The 14,153-nt window shown below is 40.8% G+C and overlaps 1 protein-coding gene across 2 annotated transcripts; it reads right to left on the bottom strand.

The window, feature by feature from the left end:
- Nucleotides 1-8: 8 nt before the first annotated feature.
- Nucleotides 9-11,301, bottom strand: LOC131470166 (cadherin-related family member 5). Of its 2 annotated transcripts, XM_058645797.1 has the most exons (16): nt 11,202-11,301; nt 9,173-9,294; nt 8,848-9,053; nt 7,347-7,403; nt 7,183-7,275; nt 7,032-7,118; nt 6,843-6,953; nt 6,333-6,503; nt 5,819-5,909; nt 5,449-5,555; nt 4,318-4,518; nt 4,065-4,196; nt 2,982-3,060; nt 2,667-2,857; nt 2,546-2,566; nt 9-1,426 (listed from the first exon to the last, which is right to left on the bottom strand). In XM_058645797.1, exons 2-16 carry the CDS (start codon nt 9,258-9,260, stop codon nt 692-694), a joined length of 2,370 nt encoding a protein of 789 aa, XP_058501780.1. In that variant the 5' UTR covers nt 9,261-9,294; nt 11,202-11,301; the 3' UTR covers nt 9-691. The 2 variants fall into 2 exon arrangements, with proteins under 2 accessions (XP_058501780.1, XP_058501782.1); XM_058645799.1 differs by lacking the exon at nt 11,202-11,301 and having other exon boundaries at nt 9,173-9,388.
- Between the last annotated feature and the right edge of the window lie 2,852 nt (nt 11,302-14,153).

Raw genomic sequence — 14,153 nt, 5'->3', positions numbered from 1 at the left:
AAAGAATTATATTTTATTAATCCCCTTAGGGAAAGTATTCCTCTGCATTTGACCCATCCTAGAATTAGGAGCAGTGGGCTGCCACACTGAGTAGTGCCCGGGGAGTATTGGTGGTTGTGTACCTTGCTCAGGAGTAGCCCAGCCCTTTTTGGCTGGGTGGGGATTCGAATCGGTTACAAGTCAAGTTCCCTTTCCACTTGGCCATGGGCTAAATGAAGCTGCAGTGGAGCCATGGTGAGAAAATTTCAAATGTGATGAAACAACGATGTCGAAAAAAAGAATGAAGATTTGAATGAAGGACAACCTTGATCTGTGTAAAAGACCTTCAATCTGTGGAGAGCAGCCTTGGAACTCTTACTGTACAGCTGCCTGCTGGAACCTTCTTCATCTTCTTCTTCTTCTTCCTCTACACTCAGAGGTGTCATGCTGCCCTCCACAGTTCCTTATTACAGTTCTTCTCATCCTCTGATCTCCTCAGTCTCATCCTCTTCTCATCCTTCGTCGGCTTTCTGACCTCATCAGTCACTGCAGAATCAGACTGTAGTGTTTCTCTCTTGCTTGACGACATGTCACCCGTCCTCCGTCTTTCATCCCCCCATCTTCGTCGTCCACCTTGTTCCCCTCAGTCCATAGTGGCATCACTTACTGAATGAGATGAAATGGGATTACAGCGAGCCATCACCCTCAGCAGCTATTCCTCGTCTGACTCCAACTCATCGCCATCGTCCTTGTCTGCATCTTCGGCTCCTGGAACGCCGATGTCCTCCTCATCCTCCACCCTCTGCGACCTTCTGTGCTCTGATTGGTCTGTGTGGTCCAGTGAGGTGCTGGGTGGAGTCACAGGTGGTGTTACTGGAGGGGGTAGCTCTGGGGTGGGTGGGGGTTGGGTACTGACCCGCTCGGGGAGGGGTGAGGACCGTAAAGGTGAACATGGGGGCGTCTTCACACGAGGTTTGTGAGAAGGTTCGGCTGAAGGAACTTGGGTGTGGCTTAAGTTAGCACTGGACTGCGAGGACGGGCTGGTGACGGGGTCTGCTTGTGAGTTTGGAGATGTTGGGTTGGGACGGGTGTCAGGTCGTGGAGCAGGAGGTTCCATGGGCGTGACAGGTGCTGAGGAGTCCAGGTTTTCTTCGTGTGCAGCCACAGTGGCTACGTGGAAAGTGGGAGAGCTTTTAGTTGCCGTGGAATCGCAGCAATAGAGCGTGACGTGGCTGGACACACCTTCCATGGGGATGGCGGTGGTGTTGGGTGCAGCAGTGGTTATAGGTGGAACAAGTCCTTGGCAGGAGGGCAGATCCTGGTGGATGGTGCTGAAACCAGGGATACCAGGGTTACCAGGGAAGCTTAAGGAAGGATTGCAGCTTCCGTATTCCTCGCTGTTGAAGGATCCCACCTCCATGTGAGGCGTAGCACCTCCATGACTCACCTGAGGACAGTCACTGAGTTAATGTCTGGAATATTTTTGAACCTGCTCATTATTGTATAGCATAGTGAGCATCTGTTGTCATACCCACATGAAAACAGTGGTAAACGACCTTCCTCTGGCGGTACTTCTGGTAATCAGAAATACTGATCTACTGTATATACCAGGGTATGTGAGTAGTAATTAAACAAATGACTAAATTATTATAATAAATTAAATAATAATAATTAGAGTAACTTTATCTCTCACTCATCTTAATCTCATGTCACTATACTAGTGTGTGAAGTGTCTGTGAGGAAGAGGAGAGATGAGAGATTAAATGATCTTATTGGGAGTAAATCTGCCTCCTGTGAAAAGTCTGTAGCGGACTTTCCTCGACCTTTTTACGCCACTCTCAGCTGATACTTGGTATAAAGAGTTTGCGAACCACTGCTTTAGCAAAGGCATTTACACATTCAGCAGGTAGGCTATCATGTTTACCATGTTTACCATGTTCCCTATTTCATGCTAGCATTTTAGCATGCTAGCATTTGATAAACTGATTTTGGAAAATTATTACATATTTATGTGTAACACATTATTTGTTCTCAGAAACTTGATAAATGCTCTAAAAGTCACTAAAGCTGTATTTTTAATCCAAGAATGAGTTGTTTTCGATGACATGTTTCATACATTTATACAATGCTTTAAAGAAGCAAAAACAATCAGAAATCTTGTGTAAATCATGAGAAAAAGCTTCAAACCAAAATAGTTGACGATTAAATTAGTAATCGAGTAATTGTTTCAGCTCTAGCTGTGCAATAATAAAGCTCACGCACTTAATATATCATATATATTATATACATACTCAATATTTTATACTTCATATTTATAACATTTGTGTTCTTATTGGTATATTCCATTGTTTACTGTTGTAGTTTTTGTATTTAGTATATTATTTCGTATTTGTCTTATAAATATCATCTTGTACAGTGACAATAAAGTCATATATTGGTCATTTCTAATAAAAAAGAACAATAGAGCAATAGAGTTAAAATAGCTTTCCTACCCAGTTGTCACACCATGAATTATTTCTAAAGCAGTGGTTTATGCAGAAATGGGATGAAAAAATAAAGAACTCACCAGTTGGAAGCACCGTAAACTCTGTGGGAATATATATATATATATATATATCAGAGTTTATTCACAAACAAAGCCTGTTAAGTATGAATGTATTAGATTATAGTCACAGTCATGATCTCACCACATTGGGGTGTTTGCCCTCAGCCACACAGCCTCTCTCCAGTGGGTTCCTCTTCCCCTTTTGTCTCTTCTTCAGCCACATCACCATGTAAACGACACATCCAAGCACCGTCATCATCACCATGCTCAGGAAGAAGGCTTTGCCCACAGTACAGCCTGTCAGGCGCTGCTCTCTCACTGGACTGTGAGGAACTGCAGTGGGCGCACACACACACACACACACACACACACACGGTTAGATTAAGGTTAGAGTTGCACCAGTAGTTATGGTTAAGGTTGAGTGAGTCTCTGTGTGTGTGTGTGTGTGTGTTCTTACCTGGTTGTCCCTCAGATAACACCTCGATCACTACAGTCGTAAAGGCAGCATCACCTGACTCTTGGTCTATAGCTTTCACCTGCAAAATAATGTAGTGAAAATGCAAATGAATGCTGGGACATTTATGTGATTTTACTGCCCTGACACTGGTTTGGAGTAAATTACACAACTATGATTAATACAATTTATAGTGTCGCCCCATAAAGGCTTAGAGCGGCCCTACTGAAAGCTGTAAAGTGAATTCATGTTTAGCACTTTATAATGCATTAAATATTAAGTCTGTGTTTGTAACTGCTAAGTTCATGACACACAGGTTCTTTTTAAAGCTCAGTAAACTGAATTCAGTTCAATTGTGTGTGTGAACTTAAAATCCCCGCAGATTGTTTCCCGCTGTGGGTCGCAAACTGAAACAAAACACAGCAAGTTTTCGTTTCAACTGGATTTTCTTTAGTGGAGTTGAAACAGTTTTACGCATCAGAATCCTACAAAACTACACAATAAGACATTAGGTGAACTTTTAATCCTTATCTTGTCCAGAGTGACCTCACCAAATTTGAGGTTAATTGTAGGAAATCTCTTTGTTCGTTCATATATGTCACGTGGAAAATCGCCCCAAAATGGCTGTTTAAGCCAAAATGGCTGCCTTGTTGTTGGGTTTGAGTAATGGTCGACCTGACACATTTTCATTCATGTACGTGAAACTGATATTGTTTAAAGTGACCGAAATGTTTGCTAAAAAACACTCATCTGTACATTTTCATGACAAATAATGCATGTGCAGAATTTCAATATCATGCTTTGCCCCTTAAATTATTAAATTAAATATTTACGCATGGAATAACTAAAGAAAGCACAGTTAGCCTCAGTGTCAATACACTCTTAAAACAAATCTTGAGTCTCTATCACCACTATATTCTAATAATTCTTCCTTCAGCCATAACATACAATCCAAAAATGTTTCTCCCTAATCTGTGCTTAAAACAGACACACAAAAGTTAAAATAATTTTACATAATTTATAGTGACTTATATAGTCACCATAACGGTCTAAATGCTCCATGGTAACATTGTGTCTGCAGCTCACCTCAATAACATGTTTGTGTTTTGGTGTGAGCTGATTGGTCCTGGCAATAAGAAGCCCCTCCTCTGTGACCTGGTAGATGTTTGTGTGATTGGATGTGGGACTGAAGGTGTAGGACATCATGGGGTTGAAGCCCTGTCAGTTTGTGGAGAAGATGAGGTCATGAGTAACAGAGAGGAACACAAGTGCGAGGATGTGCTGAGAATGTTTAGCATTGTAGTTGTACAGTGTTTTGTGTGTGTGTGTGTGTGTGTACATGCTGAAAATCCCGGTCTTGAACATGTAACATCAACACTTTGTCACCGTAGGTGTTGACCAGAGAGGCATGACTCTTTCCAGCTGTTACAAATCCATGATATTCTGCACTGTCAAACTCTGGATTAAAGAGGTTTGTGGCCAGAATTCGGACTGTCACTGTGGCAACGGCATATTTCCTGGGGTCGTTATCCTGGTATGCCTGGGTGATAGAAACACAGTGAGAGCAGGGCTTAAGATTTTAATACACATACCAAAAACACACACACACACATGCAGTCGTGTCCAAATGATAGTTAAATAAAGAAGATATACTCGATCTTCTTCCAGCTTCTCCCTTTAGGGCTCGCCACAGCAGATCTTCTGCCTCCATCTTGTCCTCTCCCTTGCGTCCTCTTCTCTTACACTAACTGTCCTCATGTCCTCCTTCACAACATCCATGAACCTTCTCTGTGGTCTTCCTCTTTTCCTCCGACCTGGCAGCTCCATCTTTAACATCCTTTGTCCAATATGATCACTATTTAGCTCTCAGCTCCTTCGTGGATGTTTAGAACAGCTCAGTATTTGGCAGTCAGTCTCTTGGTGAATGTCTAGAATAGCTCATTATTTGGTAGTCAGTTGGTGGATGTATAGAACAGCTCAGTATTTGGCAGTCAGTCAGTTAGTGGATAAATAGAATAGCTCACTATTTGGCAGGCAGTCTCTTGGTGGATGTCTAGAACAGCTCACTATTTGGTAGTCAGTCAGTTGGTGGCTGTATAGAACAGCTCAGTATTTGGCAGCCAGTCTCTTGGTGGATGTCTAAAACAGCTCATTATTTGGCAGTCTCTTCTTTTTCTTCTTTCGGCTTCTGCCTTTAGGGCTTGCCTCCATCTCATCCTCTCCCTTGTGTCTTCTGTTACACCAACTGTCCTCATGTCCTCCTTCACAACATCCATGAACCCACTCCACTGATTTTGTCCAGCAACTTAATATTAATGAACAAAACCTAATTATTTATGTATTTACTGTATATATGTACAAATGGGGCCACACATGACTTCCCTAACAGGTTTTCAATAGTACTAATATCTGGTTTATTACTGCTTATGTCTCCTAAATTTCTGTTATTAACAGAGTATGTGAATCTTACCATGACCTGAAGGTGCAGCATTGGAGTTGTGATTCTGTCGATTACTCCCCGAATCAGTCTCATCTCTCCTGTCTGTCTGTCCATCAGGAAACGGCCTTCATCGTCTCCTAGTAAGACCATAAACACACCCACAGACATGAAAGCACAGCACTTTTATATCTAAATATTAACTTGCATGTTCAGTATTGTAGTGGTTTGTGACATAATTCATTTACTAAATCAAAACAATATCAGGTGTTACAGACATGGCTGTAAATGAGTCACTCCATCATGCACATAATTGCTCTTGTCCTGATTTTTACAGTGTTTTTTTTTAGATGCCATCTTTAAAAACAGGGTCTGCATATAAAAAGTTTGGGAGTGCAGTTACCTGAGAGTATAGCATAGCTGACAGGAGTTCTGATTCCTCTGTCTCCATCCACTGCATAAATGGGACCAGGAGAGAACTCCAGTACAATGTCCTGCAGCAAAACACACACAGTGAAGGCAGTAGACTGTGTGGCCTGGATCTTATTACTGAACTACAGGTTTGTGATATTTTGTAATTTCACCTACCTACCTACCTACCTGTCTGCCTGTCTACCTGTCTGCCTGTCTACCTACCTGTCTGTCTACCTACCTGTCTGTCTGTCTACCCACCCACAGGTAGACCACTGTTCTCACAGGTAATTAAGTGTGTGTTAAGTTTTTAAGTCAAAACCCATAAAGCCATCCCATTATCTTAAATGTGATGTAAACAACCATTTACTGAGGGAAATTATAAAGCAAATCCATGACATTATACAAGTATCCTTAATTATGTACAGTAACAGTGTGTGTGTGTGTGTGTGTGTGTGTGTGTGTGTGTGTGTGTGTGTGTGTGTGTGTGGCGTTTAGCCACTGACCTCCTCCCCCTCTGTTACATTGACTGTGTACACAGGGCTGGTGCAGATGTGACTGGTCTCATGTAGGAGAAGCAGCGAGCAGGGTAAGAACTGTGGGTACTGGTCATCTGCGTCCACGATCTGGATGGAGACGTTGGCGCTGGTCTCGTAACTCTCAGCTGTGTTCATTTCCTGAGATAATCAATCAATCAATCAATCAATCAATCAATCAATCAATCAATCAAACAATCAATCAATCAATGTTTAGCTAGCACTGTCTTTCTCCTTCTCCCAGTGATCTTACATTCTGCATTTCCATACATTTCGACTCAAGCTCTATTAAAGAACCTCTTCAATATTGTTTGTTGATGCCTGTAACCTGGCACTTGGCACCGCCCTCTAGAGGAAGTGTTGCATAACATCCATACCAAAGCAACATATAAGGTATGTATATAGGCTCATTTATAGTGAGTATAAATGAGCCTCAAAGAGACACAGATGAATACATGGAGTGACGTATGCGCAGCATACCACAGCGTGGATGGTCACAGTGAGCAGATTCTTCGTCTCATAGTCCAGAGGTTTGGACAGGACGACTTTTCCACTGGTCGGGACGTCAACCTTGAAATACTCAGCATCAGGCTGTGGAACACAAACACAAACATAAAGACAAATGCAGCATTTTCTCTTTTATGTTAAAAGTAAAAGAAGAAAACACACCGATGTCTGGTCGATGGAGTAAATGATGTGGTCTTTATCTGCGTCGACCGCCTGGACAGTGAAGGCCACACTGTTCACAGGAGTCAGCTGGAAATAACAGGAAAGTTTGATGTCGCACACACTCGTGTGTGCATGTTTGTGACTGTCTTACCTCACTGATGGTAAAAAACAGAGTGGTGTTTTCTGCAAACACTGGTGCGTTGTCATTCTCGTTCATAATCTCCACAGCGATCCTGTACGCGATCTGTCAAAACATTCATGTTTGACTGACGAGTCAGGAATAACATGACGATGATGATGAGACAGAGAGTTTACCTGAAGTGTGTCCTCGTAAGAACATATGAGATTGGCCATGAGGAGGGGACCGAGGACCTGAGACATCAACAGAGAGACAGAATTCATTCATTCATTCATTTAACATAATAGAGAGACATGCACAAGAGCTGTAATCATTCACTTGAAAAGAGTCATTAAATAATAATAATAATCTTTATGAACAATCTTTGTTTTATTTCTCAAAACTATGGTATTTTACCATTGGTATTGGTAAATATTCAAGGTTGTGATATTAGTATCATATATAGAATGAATGATTGAATCATCCCTATTGCAACATAGATAGAATGTATTTATGTATGTATCAGTGTTTTATTTTGAAAGAAAGTGACATCTTCAGAGGGGGAAAGTGACAAACTAAACTGATCTACTGAATGCAGTAGATTTTACTAATCATACTTCATGGTCACATGGTAACTTAATAATTTAATAATCATACATTTGCGTTTGTTTTATAATGTTTTCAGTCCATCAGTATCTGTTACTGCCTGTGAGATAGACGTAGACCGACTGTGAGACACGGAGAGAGAGAGAGAGACTCATAATCTGGCTGACCTTGCACCAAGCTGCCATGATGCCAGACAGTGGGCTGAGAATAGGATAACACAGCGGGAGATTGTGTTCAGTCCAAGAACCAAGAACCAGGTTCTGAGGTTCAGTCTCTGTTGGTTTGTTCTTTCTCATCACAGCCACTTCAGTTGGACCCATGAACACATGGACCCATGAACCTGACCTTCTGCTCTCTGATAATTTTATCACTTTATTTCTATTTCCAGTTTGATGTTTTTCAAACCCTAACCCTAACCCTAACCCAAGTGTGAGGAGTGTGACAATACCTAAATGTTGCATTTGAGCTTTAAATTCATTAAAACAGAACTCTTTTTTTATACCATCATTAAGCAGAGAAGGTTGATCAGCCTTCACTGACAGGAACCCTAAGTTTCTCCAGGTACTTTTCTGTTTTCCTTGTTTCCTGTTTTAATTTGTAGTTTTTCCCTTGTGAGTACCTCGTTTAGTTTTACTTCTGTTTGTTTCTGGGTATTTTTTTCTCTGTTTGTGTTTGACTTTTTGCCATCTCCTCCTGCTCTACATTGGTTTTTGCCTTTTGGAGTTATTTTGTTTTATTGAAGACTCTTTTTGTTGGGGTTTAAAAACTGCCTTTGGATCCTAATTTTGTTTAACGTTTGCTCATTTTGTCACATTGTGTGGATATGTGGGTTGTAAATACATTTGGGATAGTTATTTACATACTAAATTTGAATATAGTAGCAAGAAAGGGTCAAGGACATCTAACTTTTAATTCAATCTACTCCTTTTTGAACACCCTTCTCCTGGGTTTTATCTGTTCTTTTTTTTTATTCCACCATCTGCATGAATGTATTGATGCTGCACTATATGTAAGTAAATATAAGGTGTGCCACTGTAACATTATTCCTGTGTTTTTATTTATAGTCTGTGTGGTCTCACGTTGAGCTGTTACCTCTCGGTCCAGAGGCCTGTCAGCTGATGCGTTCAGCCGGATGTGTCTTTCATCCAAGAAGAACCACCCCGCGTCCTGCCCCTCCAGTGTCCACTCCACCTCCTTCACCCTGAGCTCAGCCACCACCTCTCCTGAACGGCTGTTTTCTGTTATCCTCGTGAAGACATCCTGACCCTCCAAACATCCACCACCCCACCCTGACATCCCTGTGTAAGTGTACACACACACACACACACACACACACACACGCAGGAGGTTGACAAACACAGTCACTCTGGGCCAAGAACCAAACTCTAACCGGATGAAATGTGACTGTGGCTCTGACCTGTGGCTGTGAACACATGCAGGAGGATCAGCAGTGAGCACAACACAGCCTCAGCTCTAGTGCACCTCAGTTCAGGGAAGCAAGCCATTCTGGATCCACAAGGCCTCAGGGACGAGTTCAGTCTGAGAGAAGGGAGTGAGAAAGACAGAGTGACCTTTGACCTTTCCCAGTGTCTCTTGAAGCCTCCCTTAATCCAGTGTCTCTGACCTAATGTGACCACTGTATCTCAACTGCTCCTATAATAACACAAGAACCAATTTAGTGCACCATCTAGTGGTTAACATTTGTAACTGCAAGGGACAAAGAAATCCAAAAAGCAGTTTTGATATTGAATGATGTATAGGTTGCAATAAAAAACACATTTATGATGCAAAAATAAAATAAAAATGAAGTCATGTTTAATGTTGGATGTAAAATATTGCTAACAAACATATTTACGCATATAATCTGTCTTTACTCCTGTGACTCGACCACAAAGCAGCGTTTATGGCGTTTAAAGGACATAATAACACATAATCGATTAGGGGAGCCTTGAAAAAACATTCATCCTGCAAATGAAGAGTCGTGGTTCATGTGGCAACATCCTGACCAAAGAGAGAGACACTCTCTCTGTGAACTGTGTAGTCTACACAATATAATCTTTTTATAAACACACAGATCTTTTTATAACACACAGATGGTACATGTATTTATATACGTAGTCTTGATGACCACTCAGAGCTGCTTTGCATTACAGATTTGCCATTCACACATTCATACAGCATTCATACATCTATACGCAGCACATCTTTCATACTCATTCACACGCTGCAGGAACAGTCATCAAGTTTCTGCCGAGGAACACGATGATCATGTCGATCTAATGGAGCCTAGAATCAAACCCCTGAAATTCAGATTTATTATCTGTTTACATGTTCATTGATGTTCATTGTGGAGGATATTGTGAGGTCTTGAGGCAATAAGATGAAAAACACAATATTTATGCACGAAACACAATAATTGACCAGATTTCCTCTTGGCTGTGTGTTAGACTGAGCTTCACTCTGTGTCCATGTGTCCTCTCCACAAACACACACATGCTTACTGCAGTAATGCCATTTAATCCTCTATACATGGACCGGAGAGCAAAGCACTTGAATTATTGCACATATTGGTTTTTAATTTGTGTTTTCTGGCACATCAGTTTTGATCGGCATAAGCTTGTTTCATTTCAAAAGTCCTGGACTTTTACAGCAAAAAAGGCTTTTGATGAAGTGAGCCACAGTAAATGTCACCTATTTTCAGGTTTGTTTATCATTTTCTTGGATTATTTTCTTGGACTTGTTTGTCTTGATGCAGCTTTTTCCAAATATAAAAGCTAAGAATTAAAAGTGTCTAGAATCGTGAGATTCTGAGAGATTCACACCTTTGTAAACACAAAAGCAGTGAAACAACAAAAGTCACACATTGTGCAGAAGAGATTCAGAAAAACCTCTCGAGGCGTATGAGGTGAAGCTCTCCTCAATATCAAATATTAGCAAACGCAAAATGCAGTGTTTGATAAAACTGGGGGAAAAAAGCAGTAACATCATCTTTCAAAAGATAGACAACACATATAGCAGTTAAAGTCACATAGTAAATGTAATGTAATGAGAGTGGTTTCTGTTTTTTTTTTTACCATTTGTTTTAGTTTTTAATGTCCGGTCCTGTCTACTATATTTGAATGTATTTAAAATACATTACTTTTTGACATATAGGCTCCATATTTTTCAGAGCAGGTGCAATATTATTATTATTATTATTATTATTATTGTTATTTGTATTCTGTGAATGATTTGTCCTGTTGATCTGCAGCTGTTTCCATGTGGGGACATTAATATATGTTTGATTTGACTCTATCGACCTTTTTCTGTCAAACTCTGCAGACTGTTGACTTACCTGTCGGCAGTGGGAGGCTTGGCTGCTGATGCACGATCAATATACAGAGTCAACATGCTTGTCTATATGAAGGGCAGGAGATACATGCATTACAGCGGATCAGCTGACTGACCTGCTGTTGTTTGTCTGTCAGGCTCCATATCCTCCTGACTTGTCTTCATACATAAACAAACACAGAAAAAACAATGAAGGAGCCACACTGCTACAACAGTAGCCTCATACACACACACACACACAGTGTGATGGTGTGTGGGATAAACGTCAGCTCAGTGGCTAAAGCCTGAGGGCGGGGCTTACACGGTCAGGCACAGACACTCAGCCTCTCAGATGAGAGATGGAAAGAGACCTGAAGGTGAGGTCAGAGACTGGGGTCACAGGTGCATTTAAGAGATTTGTCTGCTGTGATTTAAGGCACTTGACCTCCATGAGCTCAACAGGCCCAGGGTTTGGTCGTTACCACAGGTTCTCTTTTTGTTCAGTCACTCCAGTCTGGACAGCTTGTATTAAACTTTGTATTTCAACACGTGCATTTAGAATTTGTTACACGAGTGTGAGCAGGTGCTGTGGCTGTTGGATTAACTCAATTAGTGACGTGTGACAACTAATAGGGCCTGACATGGGATTAGCCATCAAACATCAGCTGCTCTAGATTAACCCACATTCTTATACGCTCTTGTCCCAGCATGAGAGACGCTTGTCCCAACACAGAGAGAGAGACACACACACACCACACGCACACACACGCACACACACACACACACAGTGAGAGAGAGAGTCTGGTTTTCATGACTTCAGAGGACATTACATTGACGTACATTCATTTACTCCAACCTTAACCTCATCCTAACCATACAACATGTCTTACATTATTAAAATGGAATCATTTCATGGGGACTTGATATTTTTGTCCCCATAAGGAAGTCAAGCCCCCATAATGTGACCTAATTTTAACCCTAAAACTAGGTCTTAACCCCCCCCCCCCACAGAACACACACACTCACACACACACAGAAAAGATGTTCCACCTCATTGGGACCAGGTTTTGGTCTCCACGAGGACTACTGGTCCTGACAAGATCAGTGTTTATGCCAGAAAAGAGGAAACAAATACACACACACACACACAGACACACACACACACACACTGAGGTGCATGTCTCCACATATCTGCAGAGCTCCTGTGTTGACAGCTATGGTCTGAGTGATGCTGAGTGATGTTTTGGTGAATGCAGATGTGTTAGTGGTTTCCATTGTCAGAGAAAAGCAGAGTGAAAGAGTTCAAAGACTGAATGAGCCTCACACACACACACACACACACACACACACACACACACACTGCACTGTCTGTGTCCTTAACAAAAAGCAGAGTGCAAAGGAGCGCTTTACATCCACAGCCCACACTTCATCAATGTTATTTCACTAAGACACATTTGTTTTATATTAGATGAATGGATCTGAAGTGTTTGTGTTGACCTGCTATGACAGCACATGGCCACTGGAGGTCAGCAGAGATTTAACTGTAAAACCACGAGGTTGATAGATTCAGGAATAGACATTTAATACAGGTACATGACATTAGAAAAAAACGAATTATATTGACTTAATCTGACTAAACTGGACTTTTAAATTACATGTGAAGAGTTTTCACTGGTTAAAATACCTGTAAAGGACCAATACAACTAATTAAATACAGTATTTTACTTTACTATTAACACTGCAATACCGAACTGCTTTAATAAGTGTTAGAATACTTCTATACTACTTAAGTATATATATAAATAAACTAGATATGTTCTATATCTTGTAATGGTAGTGCTTCTTTGAAAAATGTCTGTAAAATTTAATACTACATTAAAAAGTAACAGATACTCAAAAAGTTGTAGCTCAACATGTAGCTCCTGCATTACTTTTATACTTTTAATAAGTTTTTATAAATGCACCAACCAATCACACACTGAGACATGACATAATTGTTATTCCATGTTTTGCCTCAGTTGTGAAATGTCTCCATAAAATTCTTTAAAATAAACTTAAAAATAAAAACAGAGAGAGCAAGAGAACGCGTGAGAGTGATTCACACACCTCACGTTTATCATATATATGTAATCAGTTTGTGAAACAGCTGTGAAAGATTTGAATATAGATAAGTAAATAAAGATATCCTAATGATAAATAAGCAGAAGATAACACCATTTTTCATATCATAAATAAGCCACATTACAAATGAAATGAAAACAAAGATAAGGGAACTCTTTCAGCGCTAGTCTTAAATCAGCCATCCAGAGGGCCTGGGCGTGTGTGTGTGTAGAAGAAAACACTAAACATAACTAAACATAACCTGTGTCTAAGTGGCTGTAATAATCTCAATTACACTCACATACCAGCTCGACTGAGATTATGTTGAACATGTGGACACACAATGGGATTGAGACGATCTGATGAAGGCTTTTTCAAATCCTTCATCAGATATTTACTGAGCTTTTACTAAGTGTGTTGCAGGAGACTCAACAACAGTCTGTTTTATCCATTAGGAACACCTGGGTGTCCTGTCATCACCACAGAGATCCAACAACGAGAGAGAGAGAGAGAGAGAGAGAGAGAGAGGGAGGGGGGGGAGGGAGGGAGGCAGATCTCAGAGGCAGTGTTTACACACACACAGACACAGACTTCAGAGGACATTACATAGATAACTTTCATAGACTTCCTGGAGAATTACTCTAACCTTAACTATAACATACTACTGACCTCATGTAATAATTCCCATTTCCCATTATGAGGACTTGCTCTAACTCTAACCCAACAACCAGGTCTTAACCCCCCAAAAGCCCGTTAAAGTTGTGAGGACCAGACAAAAGTCCTCACTCCTGTTTTGGTCCTCACACACACATACACACACACACACACACACACACACATACTGATTTACATGAATTCAGACGACATTGCATTGACTTCGATTCATTTCCTGGAGACTTACTTAACCATAATTACCTCTGGCCTAACCCTAAACTTACCTTAAACTATGTCTTCACCTTAAACTGTAGTAAAGTTACAGGGACTTGCTT

Source organism: Solea solea, chromosome 12, assembly GCF_958295425.1.
Source record: "Solea solea chromosome 12, fSolSol10.1, whole genome shotgun sequence".
NCBI classification, from domain to species: Eukaryota; Metazoa; Chordata; class Actinopteri; order Pleuronectiformes; family Soleidae; genus Solea; species Solea solea.
The sequence above is the reverse complement of the archived record's forward strand: the minus strand, read 5'-3'. Positions and strand labels throughout refer to the sequence as shown.

Bases quoted from the DNA above. Each gene is read 5' to 3' on its own strand.
- LOC131470166 (XM_058645797.1), bottom strand. From the start codon at position 9,260: ATGGCTTGCTTCCCTGAACTGAGGTGCACTAGAGCTGAGGCTGTGTTG. The intron at 4,197-4,317 runs GTACACACACAC...ACAAACTGACAG, and splicing joins AAGACCGGGATTTTCAGCAT to GGCTTCAACCCCATGATGTC. The intron at 3,061-4,064 runs GTGAGCTGCAGA...ATTATTTTGCAG, and splicing joins AACACAAACATGTTATTGAG to GTGAAAGCTATAGACCAAGA.